The sequence below is a fragment of the Ciconia boyciana genome, chromosome 8 (assembly GCF_034638445.1).
Source record: "Ciconia boyciana chromosome 8, ASM3463844v1, whole genome shotgun sequence".
Taxonomy (NCBI): Eukaryota; Metazoa; Chordata; class Aves; order Ciconiiformes; family Ciconiidae; genus Ciconia; species Ciconia boyciana.
In genome coordinates, this window is record NC_132941.1 from 63,740,759 (window position 1) to 63,761,656 (window position 20,898).

At 38.8% G+C, this 20,898-nt stretch overlaps 1 protein-coding gene across 1 annotated transcript in view; it reads right to left on the minus strand.

Annotated features, from left to right (window-relative positions):
• Nucleotides 1–102: 102 nt before the first annotated feature.
• The window catches only part of DHX32 (DEAH-box helicase 32 (putative)), a 28,130-nt gene continuing 7,334 nt past the window's right edge, over nucleotides 103–20,898 (minus strand). The window contains exons 4-11 of the mRNA XM_072869795.1: nucleotides 20,295–20,540; nucleotides 18,055–18,154; nucleotides 17,778–17,936; nucleotides 5,797–5,988; nucleotides 3,955–4,104; nucleotides 2,655–2,845; nucleotides 1,569–1,750; nucleotides 103–295 (exon numbers count right to left, since the gene is read on the minus strand). Of these exons, the coding sequence (XP_072725896.1) occupies nucleotides 103–295; nucleotides 1,569–1,750; nucleotides 2,655–2,845; nucleotides 3,955–4,104; nucleotides 5,797–5,988; nucleotides 17,778–17,936; nucleotides 18,055–18,154; nucleotides 20,295–20,540 (1,413 nt within the window). The remainder of the gene's footprint in view (nucleotides 296–1,568; nucleotides 1,751–2,654; nucleotides 2,846–3,954; nucleotides 4,105–5,796; nucleotides 5,989–17,777; nucleotides 17,937–18,054; nucleotides 18,155–20,294; nucleotides 20,541–20,898) is intronic.

A 20,898-nucleotide genomic window follows, 5' to 3' on the forward strand; every position in this document is an offset into this window, starting at 1 on the left:
ATGTCAAAAATTCGAAGTAATTATATGGGTTAAGATGAGGATGTATATTGTATGGACTGTTTTTATTGATATTTGTCCAACATATGATAGTTCAGTCTAAAATCACTGAATAATACATCTTTGTTCAGTGGGAGTTTGGGGAAATTTTTCCTTTTCTTTGCTGTCATTGTTAGTTTTCTGTTCCTCCTTCATGGTTGAAACAGGTGACAAGTGATTGATCACTTCCTGCAGAATGTCCTTACTTTCACTAGGAGGAAGATTGCTAAAATAATACTGAGGTACCAGCTCCACGAATCTGGTGAGGAAATAAGACAAAACATTATTATTTTTTTAATTTTGAAATGTTTGAATAGCTATTTCCAGGCTTGTCCAAAAGACACCAGCAACATGCTGATGCGTATAGCTACAAAGCTGGTATTTCAACTCAAAGCCAAAACTCTCTGCAAGATGTAGTAGTAGTTTGTGCTTTCAGTAGACTTGCACTTAATGTACTCAGTGTATGCTTCAGGTGATTGTTGTTCAGGTCTCAATGCTGCAGATTGCATTAAATAGTAATTTCTCTGGATTTGATCATATTTTTGGTTCAATAGAAGTACGAAAAAGTCTTTCTTACAAACATTGAAAATAGAAAAGATAGGACAGTGAAATGTATATTCTCGGTGTAAAGAGATTTTTGCAGAAGGAAGACTGTAGTCTTTTCTTGAATCCATAAACAGTTGATATGGGGTGATTTAGCTGGCTGGCTACATAAAACATGTCGAGAAAAAGATTTGCTGGAAAATAGCTTTTCAGGGAACAAAGAAATTTCCAGCTAGATTAATCTATGAGTGCACTGCTGTGTTAACTCTTCCTTGATTTTTTTCTGTATATATTACCTTGTAAGAAACTTTTGCTATTTGTAAAGTGTTTTTTCAATGGGTGAATTGATTACAGTTACAGTGGCAGACATTGAGACTTACTTCAGTACCTGAACAGATCAGCACGTGTTAGGAAATACAAAAGGCTGACTTAAACGATGTTTTGTTTTGCATGAAAAGAATAGTAAGGGCATGAGATCACAGTTCTTCCCTTTTTTAATAGTTCCGAGCTCTAATTCAGTAAGTATTCTGAATGAAAATGAAGTCATCAAGCAAAGCTACACACAGTGACAGAACAATACTGGCAACAAAGAAATAAAATTTATTCCACATATATTCACTAGTGAATATAAAAAGTGTGAAAAACAACAATTTATTCACCCTTCCAGTGATGCCAACTCCTCTTGCTTGACTAGGTATGAAGATTGTCCTTTTCTCTTCTGCCTATTTTACTTTTTTTTTTTTTTTTTAAACCAACATCCATACCTAGAGTGAATCAGTTATGCTTGGAATGTTTTCTCAACAGAACCAGAAGATAGCTATTTTTATGACAGAGATAAAAGAAACAGAGAAGATGACTGGAGTTGACTTCTCCAAGCATTGCTCTCAATTTCTCAATGTACACACACATCCACACCCTGTCTGTGACTTCAGTTACGCTTTTGTGGTAGAGGTATGAGTGAAGAAACAGTTATATCATTGTTAACTTACAGATCGGGTGATATCTCAGAGACGACTCTGATGGAATTGTCTTCCGATATACTAAACTCGTGGAATAAAACCCACTCAGGAATCCTTCTGGTGTTATAATATGATGAGAAAGGATGAAGCTGGGCCACTTGTCTGTGTGTTAACATTAGGTAGTTACCAGAGCCATCTACATCACGAGCAATCTAAAAAAAAAATGCAAAGAGTTATCCATTACTTAATTGAATGTACAAGATGCATAGATCAATGTTTGCCTGTTATATTAAAACCAGGAATTAAACTTGTATTCAGATACTTTCAACTAGAGAGCCTAAACCTCTTCCGAAATTTCTGTGGGAAGGCTAGGGACTGGATACTATGACATGAGGCTTAGAGTTAAAGAAAATGTCGATCTGTATATTTGAAAGGAAACTGTCTGCAACAAATGAGGGCAGGCTTATTAGGACAGGTAAATGTCTGAACTTGGCGGTGGGCGTTGAAAGGTCTGTGTGAAGAGAGATGTATTTTTAAAGAATTATGAGACATTTAAAATACAACATGTGGCCAGGCACTTGAAGTAGTGTAGTTTGGAGGGTTCATTCTTGTATTTAGGTAGAGCATAATGATGTGAAGGAAAGCATGCTTTCAAGTGGGAATAAATGTAATCTTTCTTGTTTATGTTTACCATTACAGTTAGAGTACCTCACTTGGTTGAGATGAAGCAAGCTGTATATTATATATACCTAAACATATTCAACAAGTCAATTCTCTGTTTCCCGGCTATTTTCACAAAAACATCTTAAAAAAAAAAAAAAAAAGTCTGAGAGACTATTACAAGCTAAAGAGTTTTTTGAGGTAAAAGAGTTCTTTGAGTGAAAGGCATACTGACAGTTTTCCTCTTGCAGTGAAGTGTGTGGACTTCATGCTGTGATAGCTGAACCCCAGAGAGAAGATTCGAATTGGCAGAAGTGTCTGTCTGGTACACTGTGGAAAAAATGGCTTTTATCCTTTCTGATGATCAAAAGATTTCACTACCTAACTGAAGTTCCCTGGAAGCATTCTATATAAGTTAACAATGCAGTAAGATGAAACCACAATATTTTTCCTTACGTGCATAAAGTAACCAGATAAGAGAGATTTCTTAATGCTTAGTATATTTTCTTTTGATCCAAAGTCCGGTTCTGAAATGGGAAGTTCAATACGCTTCATAATCTCTACTAGTTCGGCTCTGATAGTTTCTGCCATCCTCAGTGCAGAACAGCTTAGAAAATAATCACGACACCATTTCTCATTACTGTGGTCTGTGGAGGAAAAAACAGTATTTTGGCTTAAAGCAAAGTCTTACTGATAGGTACTATCCACAGATACTGCTCTGTAAAATGCTCTTTGACTGGTGCAATAGATTAAAAACATTTTGGAGTGAGTAGCTGTGTCAGAGCTGTCCAAAATTCTGGTAACAAGAACCATATGGACAACACAGGCTCGTAGATCTTGCTTGTAAAGTGAGTGGGCAATACTTGATATCCTTACTTAGTTTTATAGAATTTTAGCTATATTTTTCTGGATAAAAATATTTGAAACCCTTTATTTGGTCTGTAAAAAGTAATAGCTTTACATCGAATGAGTAGCAACTCTATTTTCAGGCTTTCTGGATTCAGGCCAGGATACGGAACGGAAATCACATTTGTAGTGCTGGTGATAATCCTGCACGCTGCTAAAGGACAGGTTCTCTTGGACCTCTCTTCAGCATTCAGCATGACTGAACGTGAAACAATCCTGCTGTCCTGTCCTAAGTTTTTACTTAGTATATGCAAATCTGTCACTCCAATGCCTAAGTACTGGACTCAGGCTAAATGCCTGAGCAAGATGTTTGGGCACAGGCAAATACTGTGAAGAGCTTCTGTCTGCTGTGCAGTCCCCTGGCTTTTATGTGGTTTCCTGTAAATGTGAACTTTACTACTTTCAATTTTTTCCCTTAAACTTTCTTTTTAGTTGACAGCTATCAGAAAAACAGAAGGATTGTTGGGCTGCTGGGGGAATCAAGTCCATTCTCAACTGTGTTTATGTCGTTTCACGTCTTAAACCTGCATTATGTGCTCTTACAGGAGGAACCATCTTTCTGTTTTTTAACAGTGTCACTTGAAATGACAATAGTTATAGTGCTGACGTATCCTTGTTGGATGAGGTACACTGTCCTAGGTCACTTTCAATTAGTTAATAAAGTAAAACTAATACTCGTTTGCAAAGGCTACTATTTTAGGTTTCTCTTCTCTCTGCAAATTAGCAATTCTAGAAAGAATCATTCAAAAAGGGTTTATGAACGAAATGCCAACAATGTTCGGGTGTTTTGTTTTGTTTTTTCCCAATTGGTTACAACGTGCTTCATTTTGTCTGGTATGGGTACACTTACATTGGCTTGCCGAGTTTGCACTGGCTTCCTTGAAGGCGTTGAAGACATTGATAAGAGTAAAGTGATCTCCTGCAGGGTGTGAGAATTTTCGCCAGCAAGTAAGAGCAATCTCTTCTGTTCCAGGAGGTGCGTGTAAGAAGCAATTAGGAGCTTAGAAAAAAATCAAGCCAGTGGTTATTAAGACCCGTAGGTGCATGCACAAATAGTAACTCCACTGATACTTTTCTTTTTTTCCTTTCTCAGTTCCCTTTAATCTTCAATGTTGAATTGCTGCTGAAGAATCTATTGCATTCACTAAGGTTTTATTTATGTGGATGTTCTTTCAATTTCTTGTTTAGTTAATTTGTGCTGTAAACACAAAAGAAGGTGAGAAGCTTTCTCCTAGACTGATGCCAAAAATGCTTCATAATGGCATGATCCAATTTATCCAGAATCCAAGCATGTGGTTTCTTTAATATAGAAAGAAACTAAATCTATGGATGTAATGCCTTAATTTGTTCATGTATGTTTATATTTGTGCCTTCCAGTGTATTTTGTTTCTGTTGTGGTGCTGTGCTACGTAATTGTGTCTTTTGAGATGGTTGAGCTTTTTAAAAACTAAAATGTGCCTATGCTCAATCATTTACATTTGGTTTCTGCACTTAAAAATTTTATCACAAATTTAGGCCCTCTATTAAAAATCAAGCCAGCTTGAGCATAACACCAAGTTGTTCCATAAGAAGAACTAATGCAGTTTGGTGTCCTGTGGGTTCGTGTCCTTGCTGTCTAAGACTCCTCACCAATTTCTGGGCTTAGGATATTCCCTCTGGACAGAGCACAATAATGCCACGCCAAAATATTCTCTACAGGCAAGGTTAAGCTGTGGCTGTTAAGCAGTAGATACCTCTCAAGCATTGGTTCTGTACTCTAGGGTTATGCCATAAAACCAGTAGCGTAGTGCTATATGGTTAGGAGGCTGCTGTAGAGAGAAGTGAGACAGCTAAATACCGCTGGAGCCAACATCACTATGTAACGCTGAGTCCTGGAAGAATCTAAGTCTAGCCCGGTCCCACACTATCTGGTGGGATCCTGAGAAGTCATTGTCATTATTTGCTGTTTGAACTTCTTCTAGAGTCACCCGCCTCTCAGTTATGCCGAAACCTTTGGTTTTGTGCATCTTTGATGTATTAAGATTTCAATGGCAGCTTTTGCAGAATGGATAGGTTTTAAATATCTGGGGTTTACGTGTTGGTTTGAAAGCTCTGACACATCAAGTGAAAGAAGTTATATAGTTAACAACCTTCTAATATGAAGTCTGGAGCAAGAACATTTATGTGTCCAGTGTTTGGGGCCAGCTGGTTTGTCTCACAGTGCCACGTAGGAGCAGAGTGATCCGTCAGGACAGAATGGTATGGATGCTTAAGGTTAGTTAGTTTTACGAAATACTTGAAGTGGAGAAACAAGATCACAAAGTAACTCTTCATAGGTCAACAGTTCAATATTGTTTGTAATTAGAACGTCCCCTAATTTACTGCTTCAGTCTGCAACAAATGTACATGAATATGCGATAAGAAAGTTCATTTTGAAGGGACGTTCTGTGTATGCTTTCTGACAAAAGGTTGGAAGTTAATGGGGCATCTGAAGCATGGAATTGGATTGCTACTTACTAATTCATTACTTGTGTTTCATTGCATGCTTAAAGTAAAGACTTAAAACAGGCAAAGATACTAATTTACTTGAAATAAGCAGGATGTGAATAACAAAAGTTTGCCTTTGGGTTGCCCTTGTGAATAGACTTTGAAAGAGTCTACGTGGATTTGGCAGGTGGCACAAGCCATGCAGTGAGACATTATTTATGAGTACCTGTTACCATGGCCGCAATGGTGAGCATTTCATCAACGCACTCAAATTCACACGAAGCCAGAATTGATTTTGACAGTTGTGGATCCAGGGGAAATTCTGACATAATAATTCCAAATTCAGAAAGGTTCCCATCATTATCCAGGGCTGCTAGATAATCGAGATCTTCCAAAGCCTGCATCAGGCTTTCAGGAGCTAACAAAAAGGAAAGAGAATTCAAATTCTTCAGAACGGTTACATATAAAGGAATGCCTGAATTCTCATTGTAATATTTCAGTTGTGTATTTCCTGTGTGAAAATGATAGAAATCCCCTTCTATCATTTGACAGTGGGTAAGAAGAAAAAGTAATAAATGAGATGAACAGAAGGCTGAGAACATTCTGGAGGAAGCAAATAAGGGCTAACAATTACAGGGCTGCAAGTAACTTGATCTTTTTTCTGTCAGAGCAGTTTTTGTCAAAAGTCAAGCCACAGTGAGTGCTGAGTAGCGTATTGCACCGAGACTATGTCAAAAACTTCCGCTATTGGCAGTCTTCAGGTATTTTTTGTGTGCATGGTTGTTCTTTTTAAAGAGGTGTGGTCACATTTGAAGGGTGTTGAGAGATACACAGCAGCTCTAGGAAAGAGGATTATAACCTAAAGACAAGCATTTACAGTAGTTGTAGCTGTCTTACCATTCTTGCAGGTATTTGGAGTTCTCTTGGTTGCCTTTTTTAAAAATTATTATTATTTTTTTACATAGTTTCTCATGATGTCAGAAGAAAAATGGGAACATAGTAAAAGAAAATGTCTCCCCAGCAATTGGCTGTACTTTCCCTCTGCACAAAATTAAATGTTCTATTTTCCCTTATTGTGGGTTATAACTTCCTTACAACCTACATAGGTAGAAGTGAGAACAGTGAGGCAGAAAAAAAAATGAGTGAATATAGGAAAATAATTAGGTAGGCTGAGAGACTAATTTGGGAAAAAGGTAGGAAATAAGTGAATTTGGACCACACAGTGAGTAGGGAGCATGAGTACGAGATGGATTGAGCAGAGGCAAACATGAAGGATATCAGGAGTTAGAGTTCAGCGTTTAAGATGGGGGTCTGAACAGTGAAAGCAAAGGAGAAGGAAGACTGAAGTGATGGGTGTTGTGTCTTAGATGTTAGATAAATGCAAGTGGAGGCCTGCCAAGAGTGTTCGGTAGGGAGGCTTGCTTCTGCATATGTTGAACACCGAGTTTTCAGGCTAAAGTGGTCCACGTGCTTTTTCTGAAGACTGCTGGAGTATCAACAATTATGTTCAATTAATTCAGTTTTGATCAATGGCATATTAAGCTTATTCTATGAGGACTACCTCCACAAATCATAGGTATATCTTCCTTTTTCACAGATGAGGGTGAATGAAATCAACAACGCACAAGATTTGAAGATACAGAAAATGGCTTCTACACAGGGACACAAATATGCCTGTTTCATCAGTTATCATTATATCTCATCAGTTATTTCTTGATAGACCAAAAGATGGCATTTGCAGTAGCTCTTCTGAACTTCTCAACTGGATGGGAGTAAATAACAAAAGAGTTTGACAAAGACTCTCCTTTCTCATTAAGTATCTTGCTGAATTTCTCCTTTACCTTTTTTTTTTTTTCAGTATTTTTCTTGTGCTTTCTGCATCTGAGGCAGTGGAAGACAGAAAAGAGAATCAGCTTATGTATACCCTAGTCCTTTTACTATTAATGACTGCTTTTTCTTTTGATAGATGGTGCCAGAAGAATGTGAAGCGTTATTCTGACATTTTTTTTCAGATTTTGAAAAAATTAGTCTGTTTTCTCAGCGACACTTTGTTCTGCTGAAAGAATGGTGTAATGAATTCAGACCCTCACAGTTGCAGTGATAAAAAAACATGTCTGAAAGGACAGGATTAAGCAAATCAGTAGTTAGAATGAGAACTTGAGCAGGTCTGTAGGAAATCTGCTGTTGATGAAAGTAGGTCCCTTTGGTAAAACAATGTATAGAAGAGCTTTATGTGCAGCCATGGAGGCTACAGTTCTGGGGCTAGAGAGAGTGACCCTGAAAGCTGAGTAGAAGTTGTCAAGCCTACACTCTCCAAAAAGTAGTTGCTAGAGCATGAAAGACATTGGTGGAGATTTGGGAACTCTTGAAGTGTGAAGGTGCTTTCCTCCCAGCTCTTTTCAAAGGTAGATTTCTATTCCAGGTCTTATTGTAATGGTCAATATATTTTATGAGTGCCAGTTCATTTAAATTCCTAACTGCTCTCCTATCATTGCAGCAACTTTTTCCTTATTCCAGTTTAAGGAACGGTTTGATATTTTCTCTCTGTTTTATGGATAACAAGTTAAATTCTAGTCCTGTTGAAGTTGATAGCAAAAATTCCACTACAGCAGGACTTGGCCTCATCCCTAGCCAAGCATACTCAGCACTGGGAAACTAATGACTGCACTGGCAATTTTTCAGGCTTCTGTGGGCTGCTGTCAGTTTGCATATTAATGTCGAAAAAATCTCTAAATAAAAAACCCGAAAGACAACCACAGCTACCCACACAGGCCGGGTGTGTATTTTTTCTTGTATCTTCATTAGTAGATGACTAGAAAGAATTTCTTGCTTGAATTCATTATGAACAGGAACCTGTCTTTGGTAGGCTACTTCTGCATCACGAAGATTAAAAGCAAAGCAAGCCTGTAAGGAGCTGGTAGGTCACGATTAGCCATAACGCCGCACTTCAGGCACCCTTCCTTGCTGCAAGAAAATCTTGAGTTCAGGTTTTTATTTATTTGGCAGTGAGCTGTTAGTTTATTGCCATCACTCTGTAATTAACTAGTTATAACGAAGTAAAGAAAAAAATAAAATTGGAAGTAAGCAAGCACCTGTTGTTTTTAACCCTTTTCTGATCCTAATGTCTGAAGGGGAAAAATAGTTTATTAATTCCCCTTACATGAGCTTTTACAGAACTTCTCCAGTGTGTAAATCCGTTAGTGTTGTGACTTCACTTAATTCTAAAACACTTACTATTAGTATTCAGAGACATTCTCTCAGGAGTCTGTAAATTCCTGTTAAAACTGTGGACCTGTTTCATTTCAGTATTAGAGTTCTATCTCTGCCTGTACAACATGAGGGGTTTCTGTCTAGAGAGAACATTTATCAGACATATGAGGTTTAATGGGATAAAAGATGAGCCCTTGCAAAAGCTAAAGCATCTGAGAAGAAAATACTTAGAAGTTTAAAGAAATGAAAAGTAACAGCTGATGAAGAATAAGAGTCAGTGACAGGAAATAGATATCAGTGATTGAAAATACAGGGAGAGTAAAATGGTCATTCAGACATATAGTAATTACTAGGAAATCATGGAGAGCTAATTTCCAGAAATCAGCAAAGTAGTTTGTGCTAGAACTTACAAAATATATGGTTACATGGCAGTCAATTTCAATCCCCTGATAGCATCAGCAATTTGCATTTTTATGCCCTAGAGTTAGTTGCCTTGAGATTTATAAGCACAAATTACTTCCCTATTTTGCTATGAGTGTTACAAAAAAAAAAAAAAAAGACAACTCCTGGAGTTTTATTGTGCTAGAAAGGACAAGATAGTGAAGGTAGATTAGAGCAGGTAAGGGAACAGTTAAAAAAAAAATAGAATAGGGCTTTCAGATATGGGTCTGCATTTTGAGGCACAAATTCAATCAATAAAAAGCCATTGTAGGAACAGCAAATGCTCATTTGAGAGTTCTTTATGGTATGGTTCCTATTTAAATAAAAACTATGATAAAACAAAAGTAGTGTAAATGTTTAGATATGGAAAGCTCTTCTTTAAAGAACAGAAACCTGCATTGTCTGATAATGATTTGTAACAAGCAAGTGTCATTATTTTTAGGGCTGCTTGCCAACGCCAACTACTGCTGCCATCGAGGCAAACTGCAAGGCTTTGTGACTCGACTGCTGCTTTCACAGGAGCAAAGTTAAAAAGAAGCTCTCAAGATATGTCCTGTGCTTTCAACAAGAAACTGTCACATCTCTGGAAGTTTAAAAGGTATTTCCTTATCTGATATTTTCTTTCCCTTGCCTGTGTTTTTTGGCTACTTAAGACTGGGCTGCTCTGGACTTGTTTCAGGAAATCTGACCAGTTTTATATAAATACAGATCCTACTCTTGATCGTACTTAGGCTTAGTAAAGCAAATATGTAACTAAATGTTATTGTTAGCACTGAAATCATTTATCTGAGAGTTTCAAGCTGACTTAAAATTATATTCTTCATTTCACAGTTTTTGTAACTTTGACATGAATAGAGTAAGTTATGTTTCTAAAGGTAGCTGCGCCTTTAATCTTTTCAGTATCACATCCTACATGGCTGAAATTGAAGTGCTCAAGGTGTGATAAAATAAATACAAAAGTATTCTTCTTGTTGCATAAGGAAGCAAGTGATTTAGCGATTTGCCCAGTGTTCTGTAATAGGTGGATATTAGAGATAGGAATGAAAGGTAAATTTCATGATTTTTAATAGTCCATTTAACTGCTGTATCATGCTTATCTGGAGGATCTACAGGTCCTGTGTTCTGGTCTCCTACGTTGTGAAAATGTTGAGTATGTGAAATACCTTTTTCTTGATAGATCTTTTCTTTCCACAGAAATAACTGTTATAAAGTTAGAGCTGACATGAATGTCAGGTGAAGGGATATTGTCTTTAAAGAGCTGATTCACTGCCTGGCAAAGCACAAATTTTTCCAGCTTCTGTTAGGCTTAACAGCATGAAGAACTGCCAAAGTAGTTACTGCAGGGAGAATAGTTCTGGGGAATGGCATTTTCTGTTATTGTTTTTTAACATTGCTCCTTGGATAGCAAACTGAAGATATGGAATAATCTAGTGCCAAGTTTTCTTCAAATTATGCAAAGATTTTTCTTCTGCAAGGACAAGCTTCTGTGTGCAGGTTTCATCTTGATTCTTTTTTTCCCCTATAACTTCTGAGGTAGGATTTTTTATGAGTCTGTCATGCTCTGAAGCCACCAATTCTATAACTATTATTTTGAAATTATAGTTATAGTTGATCATTAAAAATTACTTTTCCAAACTCATACTTTGCAGTCTTTCCGTTCCCCCTTACGCTGCTTCTTCACTCCTCCAGGCTGGCTGGTAATGGTCCCTACTGTGCTTTTCTGCCAGCAGGGACAGTCAGGACAGAGGCTGACCTGCATTTTCCTAACATAAATATACCTAGTAATATCCACACACCAGGGATAACACTGACTGTTTAGCAAAGTTGGTTTTCTATCTGCTTTGTGTCATCTTCAAAGCACATACGTGACTGTGCAACATGTATATCCACAAAGAGTATAATTTAAAGAATATTATATAATGGCATAAAAAATACTTTTAATCACTTTGATTTCTTTTGGTACTCTCTAGTAAATGACATGAGAGTAGTCCAGCTTTAACAGTACTGGGCTAACCCCTTCTCATTTCTGGGATGCCCTTTGTGATAGCAGCTCCCCATTCTAAGCAATTGGCTACATGCAGCGTGGTATGTGCTCAGTTCTCGGGCTATACGTACTGCCCTAACTCCCATTCCTGATGTCTCTTGTCCCATGGATATGGGACTGCTGCTAAGGGTCAGGTTGTCCAGTCCATACTTTGCTTCCTGTGTTTGTTTGCTGCCTGGTCCTTACCTCCTCCAGTTCCTTTTATGCTTTTCCACTGATTTGTGCAGTACATACTATGAAGTATGTGGCCATGTCTATGCTATCAGAAAGCTTTTCATTAGGAGATATATAATACTATTTAATCGATGAAATTCAGAAATGAAAACATCACAGAATCAACAAGTGAACTTATGATAATAAATCTGCCATGAAGTGATCTCTGTTGAGCAGACCTTACATGGCACATTCAGTTTCTGTCTTTGACAGTCTGTTTCTAATGAAAACATATGCAAACAAATTTTGTTTCTGAAACAATTTGAAATTATATGCATTTGTACAACTCTTGTTATTATGGATATTCTAGAAATATATTCTTAGTGGGTTTATAATGGCATAGCTCTCAAATGTCATGGTATCCGTGACCATCAACAAATATTTCAATCTGAAAATTGTTTATGGTAATTCTGCAAAAATGCAGAATCTGCAAACTGCTTTCACCTTGATTTCTTATGGATATTTTACATAGCTTCATCTTTATACTGATTTGCATAGTTTAAATAAGGATTTTCCAGTGATTTACAAAAATACATCATGTTGCTGCAATCTATGGGAAAGGAGTTCTTTTGTCCCATTATATAACACAGTAAAGATCTAGCTGATTAACTGATAAAAATGTAAACACATCCCTAATATAGTGGCACAGGAATTCAAATAATGCGCTTCAGAACTGCAGTGCCAAATACATTTTCATATGGCTCGTGAATTCTAAAAAGGGTAACAAGTCTGCTGCATTTGCTCATCTCGATTATAGCATGAATTAAATGCAGCAGCTGTAAGCCTGACATGTTTGTTGCTTTCATAATGCAGTAATGAGTCAGAGTTAATCCAGGCTTTTATTTTTCCTCAAAAAGCAGCAGAAAAAAAACTTGTGCACATTGTTTTTGAGAAGAAATAAAATGTTTTACTGATGTAATTCTTGTTTCTTTACTTATCAGCTACATGTTCTCTACTTCATGTGCAGGGAGCGGACTGTGAAGTACCTCTCTTTGAATTCTTGCTATGAATTTTGGTGTACTTTTGATTTGTTCACCAGCTGATGTCCATATGTTACTTGGTCATCTCGGTGAAAACATTCTTTTATTTAGGAAAAATTCACCTTGGGTTAAAAAACCCCAAAGCCTCCATCTGTTTCAATTGGAAAGAAAACTTGAGAATGTTAGCTGAACAGAAATGGTGCACAGGAAAGCCTGTGGCGTGTGTGGCACATGGGAGAGGCTGCAATGTGTTTACTCCCTTTGCTCAAAGGGAAATGAAGTCCGAGGAGGTGAAGAGACATGGAATAGTCAAGCCCAGGACAAACTGTGCTGAGGAGAAATAGAAAGGCTATTTGTGTTTTTAGTATCTGTATGCTCTGAACAGCACTTGATTTGGCCAGGTCAGATGAGAGCATATAGAAATACTGCCATGTCTTTTTCTTTGCTTGGTTGTGGGGTTTTTTTTGGTCCAGTTGATCTTGTGCCATGTTTGGTTGAGGGTGGGCAAATTGGCTTTGTATAGGTTGGTAGTAGATGTGAATAAGAACTGTTATGTCCAGGAGTTTTCTTAGGGTCCGAAAAGCCACACTGCTTGTTTTGTGAGCTTTGTTGCTCATCTTTTTCGCTTAGGTCTGTATACTGTCTCAGAGACCCCTCCTCCTCTTCCTCAGCCTTTTTCATCACTTCAGGTTACAGAAGGCTTATGCAACTAAACTGACTGCAGCTTCCCTGGGAGGCAGCCCTAAAGGGCAAAGGACTCCAGGAAGGCTCGACATTCTTTCAGGAGGAAGTCCTAAAGGCACAAGAGCAGGCTGTCCCCAGGTGCTGAAAGATGAGCCGGCAGGGAAGAAGACAGGCCTGGCTGACTAGAGAGCTCTGGCTCGAACTCAGGAAAAAGAGGAGAGTCTATGACCTCTGGAAGAAGGGGCAGGCAACTCAGGAGGACTACAAAGGTGTAGTGAGGCTGTGCAGGGAGAAAATTAGAAGGGCCAAAGCTGAGCTAGAGCTCAATCTGGCTGCTGCTGTAAAAGACAACAAAAAATACTTCTTCAAATACATCAGCAGCAAAAGGAGAGCTAAGGAGAATCTCCAGCCCCTAGTTGACGGGGGAGGGAACACAGGGACCAAGGATGAGGAAAAGGCTGAGGTACTTAATGCCTTCTTTGCCTCAGTCTTTAATAGTAGGGCCAATAGTTCTCCGGGTACCCAGCCCCCAGAGTGGGAAAATAGGGACGGGGACCAGAATGGAGCCCCCATAATCCAGGGGGAAATGGTTAGTGACCTGCTGCACCACTTAGACGCTCACAAGTCTATGGGGCCTGATGAGATCCACCCGAGAGTACTGAAGGAACTGGCAGATGTGCTCACCAGACCCCTTTCCATCATTTACCAGCAGTCCTGGCTAACTGGGGAGGTCCCAGCTGACTGGAGATTAGCTAATGTGACGCCCATCTTCAAGAAGGGCCAGAAGGAGGCCCCAGGGAACTACAGGCCTGTCAGCCTGACCTCGGTACCAGGGAAGCTGATGGAGCAGATCATCCTGAGTGCTATCACAAGGCATGTAGAGGATAACCAAGGGATCAAGCCCAGCCAGCATGGGTTCAGGAAAGGCAGGTCCTGCTTGACCAACCTGATCTCCTTCTACGACAAGGTGACCCGCCTAGTGGATGAGGGGAAGGCTGTGGATGTTGTCTATCTAGACTTCAGTAAAGCCTTTGACACTGTTTCCCACAGCATTCTCCTGGAGAAACTGGCTGCTCATGGCTTGGACGGGTGTACTCTTCACTGGGTTAAGAACTGGCTGGATGGCCGGGCCCAAAGAGCGGTGGGGAATGGAGTTTACTCCAGTTGGCGGCCGGTCACAAGCGGTGTTCCCCAGGGCTCTGTGTTGGGGCCGGTTCTGTTTAATGTCTTTATCAATGATCTGGACGAGGGGATCGAGTGCACCCTCAGTAAGTCTGCAGATGACACCAAGTTGTGCGGGAGTGTTGATCTGCTTGAGGGTAAGAAGGCTCTGCAGAGGGACCTGGACAGGCTGGATCGATGGGCCGAGGTCAATTGTATGGGGTTTAACAAGGCCAAGTGCAAGGTCCTGCACTTGGGTCACAGCAACCCCATGCAACGCTACAGGCTTGGGGAAGAGTGGCTGGAAAGCTGCCCGGTGGAAAAGGACCTGGGGGTGTTGGTCAACAGCCGGCTGAATATGAGCCAGCAGTGTGCCCAGGTGGCCAAGAAAGCCAATGGCATCCTGGCTTGTATCAGGAATAGTGTGGCCAGCAGGACTAGGGCAGTGATTGCCCCCTGTACTCAGCACTGGTGAGGCCGCACCTCGAATGCTGTGTTCAGTGTTGGGCCCCTCACTCCAAGAGAGACATTGAGGGGCTGGAGCGTGTCCAGAGAAGGGCAACGGAGCTGGGGAAGGGTCTGGAGCACAAGGCTGATGGGGAGCGGCTGAGGGACCTGGGGCTGTTCAGCCTGGAGAAAAGGAGGCTGAGGGGAGACCTCATCGCTCTCTACAACTACCTGAAGGGAGGGTGTAGAGAGGTGGGGTCGGTCTCTTCTCCCAGGTAACAAGTGATAGGACATGGCCTCAAGTTGCACCAGGGGAGGTTTAGACTGGATATTAGGAAATTTTACTTCACTGAAAGGGTTGTCCAGCATTGGAACAGGCTGCCCAGGGAAGTGGTGGAGTCCCCATCCCTGGAGGTATTTAAAAGCCGTTTGGATGAGGTGCTGAGGGACATGGTGTAGTGGTGGGCTTGGCAGTGTTAGGTTTACGGTTGGACTCGATGATCTTAAAGGTCTTTTCCAACCTATACGATTCTGTGATTCTGTGAAAAATAATGAAGCCTTTTGCAAAGCTAACATCTCTTGCTTAAGAGGGGACACTTTCCATCTCTGATAGCTCTTCTCTTTGCCTCCTCTGCACCACTCTCCTGCAGTACGCAATCCAGAAAGATGTAACGTCTATTTGACCTTACAACTAGCAATGAAAAAGATTCAGGGCTACCCTTTAACTGGGTACTAGAGGTATTTGGAGCTGGGCAGCAAGGACTCCGTGGTGTGACTTTAGGGTCAGTCTCTGCTTCTGCTGGAGGATGTCGTGCTGCTTTAGCCACTGGAGACCTGTGTGGTGTTGAGCGTGTGCGGCAGGTTGGGGCTGTCTCAACACAGAATGAGAAAACTTGGGCTTTCACAGGCTGAGATCGTTGACCCAAAGTTTTCGGGACGATGAAGGGCCCAAAAGTAGGTTTTATGTGCTTGGAAGTTTGACATGTGTTTTGAGTTCTGTACGTTGGTCTAATACTATAACTAACTCCCCTTACAAATTTGCTTACTTCAGTATTCCTGTTTCTTTCAGACAAATGTATTTCACACCAGGTACTTCAAACTGTCTGTGTTCTGATAGTGTGAGCTTTATAGTCATCTCTGGAGAACTGTGGTGGGGATATAACTTAAGTGTTAGTAGGAAAGAGGTTTGTTGCCTGCTCAGAAGTGGGAAAAAGAAAGCCCCAAGGCAAAGAAAGCCAATGTGTGATCTATAGGATAAAGGAAGAGCTGTACTAGACAATTAAAGCAATGTTTCAAATGTTTAATTGTGTGGGGCCGTAAGACGGGAGGGAGACCAGGAAATTGTGCAGACTTTCTCATCTCCTTTCAGTGGACCCCCTACAGTGTTTGTGGGATATTTTCTTTGTTCAAACGGTTTCTCTAACATTCCTCACACTGTTTCAGTAATTCCTCAAACTTTTCAATACCTTGACCTCGCACGTTTGATCTAGTTAGCAAACACTTTTTCATATTTGATGCCCATCCAAGTGAAGCTGATGCATTCATCAAATGGCTTTGCTATTTTGTACACATCAGCAAGCTGCTTTCTTCAGCTGCGTTATCTCAAAAATACAGACAAAACTTAGAATTCCCACATCTGCGAAATCCTTAAATTCCTCTAGCATTTCTTTCTCTCTCAATACCAACTGTCTCCATTGTGCCTTTAAATCCAAAAATACTGAATGCTTTTCCTAACGTAACTTTAGTAATTCATTCTACAGTTCAAGAACAACTTTCTTTATATCCAGTAAAAGCACGAATACATTTTAGACTTTTTTTTTTTTTTTTTTTTTTTTTAGTAAAATACTTTCTAAATTTGAGTGGAAGCCAGCTGTATTCCATAACCATTTTCCATGAAGTTTTACTAGATTCAGCACAGGAGGTGACACTCACAAGGCCAAAATACTCTGATTCTCATCAGTCTTGAATTAGTTACTTCTCAGACTGGCAATGTTTTTTTCACATTTCTTTTAGGCATGTTTCTGCTAAGCGGGCAGACAAGGGAAAAGTAGAATAAATTCTACTTAAAAATTCCACTTACAATCTATCACAGCATCCAACAGTGGGAATTAAACTCTTTATTACTGATTAATTACAGTGCACAACATGTGGAAGACAAGTGATCGTTCTATTTCCGTGTATGTGCATGAGGAAAGGGAGGAAAATATAAGAATTCTTCCTATTTGCATGGGAAAATTATCATAAGTTAAGCTAGCAATAGGTCATATGATCCCCAAACCAGTGAAATCGGTGCTATTTCCCTCATTTTAATTGGCTTCAAATCAACAGCAGAATTTGCAGTGGTACTTGTTTTTTGTGGTAGGTCAGAACAGAGGAGAATATCCTTCTATAGATAAAGCCCTAAAATATGAGGTCAGAAAAATAATAATAAAAAAAAAGCAACCACTTTCTTCACAGCCTTACCTCAAAATTCAGAGTATTCCCTGGCTAGTATTGAAAGTTTATTTGGGTTTATTTTATAAATAATATTGTCCTTAAGTAACAGCTTATTGTAAATTTGAGGTGGGAGATGCTGGAGGATAAGAAGGCTGTTTTCCTCTAAATATATCTCCTAGGTAACAAAAGTAGTTTATTTGGGTTGTAAACTTTTGATTAAAGGAATATATTTTGTTAGATATCTGTACAATGCCTTTTACAATGGGACACCAATTTTCTTTGTGGGTTCCAGGAAAATAATATGAAACCTAGATGAGAAGATATTTGGAATATTGATTATTTTTTTTTTTTAATTCCAATTCCATTCAGATACTTTATGGTCTTTTTCAGAGCAAACAGTTCATACACGGTACCATTTTTCTAAGTGCAACTATTGCATTGTGAACTGGTCTAGCAAGTAAGTGGTAAAAGCAGTGCCAATATTATTACAAGTACTTCAATAAAAAACAGTACTGTGAATAACAGGACAAAATTATCTTTAAATAACTGCAAAAATAATAAAAATATGGAAAATCGGTGCATCATCATTACCTGGCCTGCTTACGAAGTCACAGTGTCCAAAGCCTGCTATATCCATCCTCTTCAGGAAGAGAACCATGCTAGTTAGCTTGGATTCCTTTATTTTGGCTGGTGTACGTGGTTTCATTTCTTTGTATGTAAATTCCTCAGGATACAAGCAGAAGAGTTTTCCTGGAAGAGATTTCAGGAAAATTACCTTTTTTTTTTTTTTTTTTTTTTTTTGCATCGACACATCAATTCTATTATTAATTTGAGTTAATGGATTTAAATTTTGAGCTAATAATTCTACCTGATGAAGACATGCCCAGAATTTGTTTATGCATCTCTGCTTGACTTTTGCTGATAGGCTGCGTTATAACAGAGTCTGCTCTGATTCTAGGATTGTACACCTTTAAATGAAAGAGATATTAAGCATCAGATAAGTAAGAGAAGACTACAAAAATGTTAATGGTCTGTATTGAATTTTTGTCTAGGTCATTTTACAGAAAGTATAGTAACAGTTTCATTTCTTTTTATACTACGTATTTCACCAGCTTGGAAATGAGAGCAGTCAGCACTTTGGTAAATTGACAGACACTTATGTTTTGCAGTAACTCTGTAAGTATACTCTAAGATAAAGGTCTTTTTCTGAAGAAATGTACCTTACTAAAGCACAAAATGTATATCTATGGTATCATCAAGAAAAGCATCAAAAAAGATTATTTATTTCTTCCAATGACAGAATCCCAACATTGTCTGATAACATTTTGTTCCATAACTCCAGATTTTTGTCTTAATACTGAAATCTGTCAATTCAGTACAGGAGACAAGGACTGTAGCAAAGATGTGCAATACCCCGTTTTATTTTTTTCTTAATTGTACTTTATTTTGATTAAACTGAGGAGCTGATTCACTCACTGTTCTGACCACCAGATAATGTCCATAAGCTTCTGTAGTATATGGCAAGACATACAACATCTGGATAAGGCAACTTTCTAGTCATGTCATCTGAATTGACCTTGTCTACTTTAAGCAGGGTTTTAATAAAAAAGGTAAAATGTGCCTCAGTGTAGGGGACAAATTTCTTTTCCTCCAGGTAAATTTATTATCTATCCCAGCTGCAAGACTTACGCGGGATTTTGTTCTGTGCATACGGCCTTTCAGCTGGATTGAATGTGAATTTGAACTGCTGCGGGATGAATATTAGAGGACTAAACTTCAGCTGTTAGGACAAAATAATTGAATTAAAGGGTAAAAATTGTGTAACCAATAGGGGTGATTTGATGGCCATCAGGACTGTGTTGAAACTGATTTGTTCCCATCACTTCGTATTTCTGATTCATGGACGTCTGGAAGCACTGACTTTTACTTTGGGCTTCAGATTACCGTGGAAGTGATATTAATTTCTGTCATCGAAGACAACTGTAGTTTCAGAAATAAGTTCGGTTATGCATGGTCTAATTGAAAACTGCCTTTAGGCTTTTGTTCGTTTCACAGAAAAGTATGACAATTTTTTTTATCCTTGACTTGAGGCTGAGTTAGTTTATAACCTCCAAATGAGAACCCTTAAAAATAACAGTTAGACACAGTTTTTTGCAATGAAAATGAGGGGTACTGGTAGTTTCCAAGCTTTTGCCTGAACTACTCTCAAGGCTAATCAGGATTAATGATCATTGATCCAAAATTTTAGGAACACTTAACTTCCATTTTGGTCATTCAATTCTGGGTTATATAAAGAAACTGCATTATATTGTTTATTTTGCCTGTTACTGGAATATTTATTTTGACTAGCAGAATGCATTGAACAGTTACAAAGCCTGTAGTGCAGTGCAGCTTTCCAATTCATGTAATGACTAGTCCTTCCCAGGATGGGGTGGAAAAGAAGAACTGAGGACATACTTAGAATGAGCTTTAAAAGGTCAAAGATTAATTCGATAAATTTGCAGCATTTTGAGGTACTTAGGTGGAAGCACGTATCTGGAAGGAGCACAAGCAGCTTTAAAAAGAAGTGCTTCCCTGTGTGAGCAGCCCTTGGCGTTAGTTATATGTTCTGTGGCACTACACTGATTACAAAGGCGTTAAGCAAGGGATGAGGTTAAACTACTAAACCAGGTAGTCTGCCAATATGTAGCCAAGAACTGATTGTATTTCGCTCTATCTATAAGATACCGAGGACATAATTAGGAATGGTAGGCCAAAATTAAGGTGAGATGTAGTTTGCAAATGGAATGTGATTAGTTTGGTGCCCAAATGAGTGGCAGTTTCAGCTGGGAGTGTTAATCTGGCTTTAGAAACTTGAAAATGTTGTTTTCTGACTGAATTTAGGAAGTAATTGTGTCTTCTTGCTTGGTTTTCCCATGTCTATGAAAGTTGGTAATTGGAATGTTAAAAATTTTATAGAATGTGACTTATGAAAGAACAGAAAAATATTTGATCCTTTAGAAACCATTTGCACCAATCTGAGCTGCACGTTTCAGTTTCCCCCACCCTGAAAAAAAAGCTTATGCATAGTTCATTCTAGGCGTACTGATTTTGGTTAACTTTACTAACCTTTCTTCTTTCAACACCGACATCAATGACAAAGGTTACATTTTTAATCCAAATCAAAGATTCTCCAAAGCTTGTGGTGAGCAGCACTTTTCTTCTGTATTTTTTGCAGCATTTCTGTTTGTCTTGATTTGGCTTGGGAATTAGGTCTTGTTTTGTGGGGTATAAAGGAACTGGGATGAGTTCTCCAAGGTCAGGATTTAAATTAGACTGTTCCTGTCTAATCATTTGGTAAGCTTTTTCAATTTCCTGTAATCAGGAGAAAGACTTTTTTTTTCTTTTTTCTTGTGAGTATGAAAAACAAATATCAATATTTAAATTTAAAGCAACTTTTTTATTCTAAGATGAATTTTAACTATGTATCAAACTATAACAACATTTAAATCTTACATGATTAATAATTAAATGAAAAAAAAAAAAGGGAAAAGAACTATGTATGAGAATTTACCAACTGTATCGGCTAACTATAGACCAGGGAAAAGCTGTGCTGGTTTTTGAAATGTCTTTTTCTCCTCTGCAATTTTCAAAATAGTCTTCTCTGGCTTTAATCATATCCAAACCAACCTCCAGGGGAAGACAGATGTGCAAAAATATAGTATAGGAATAA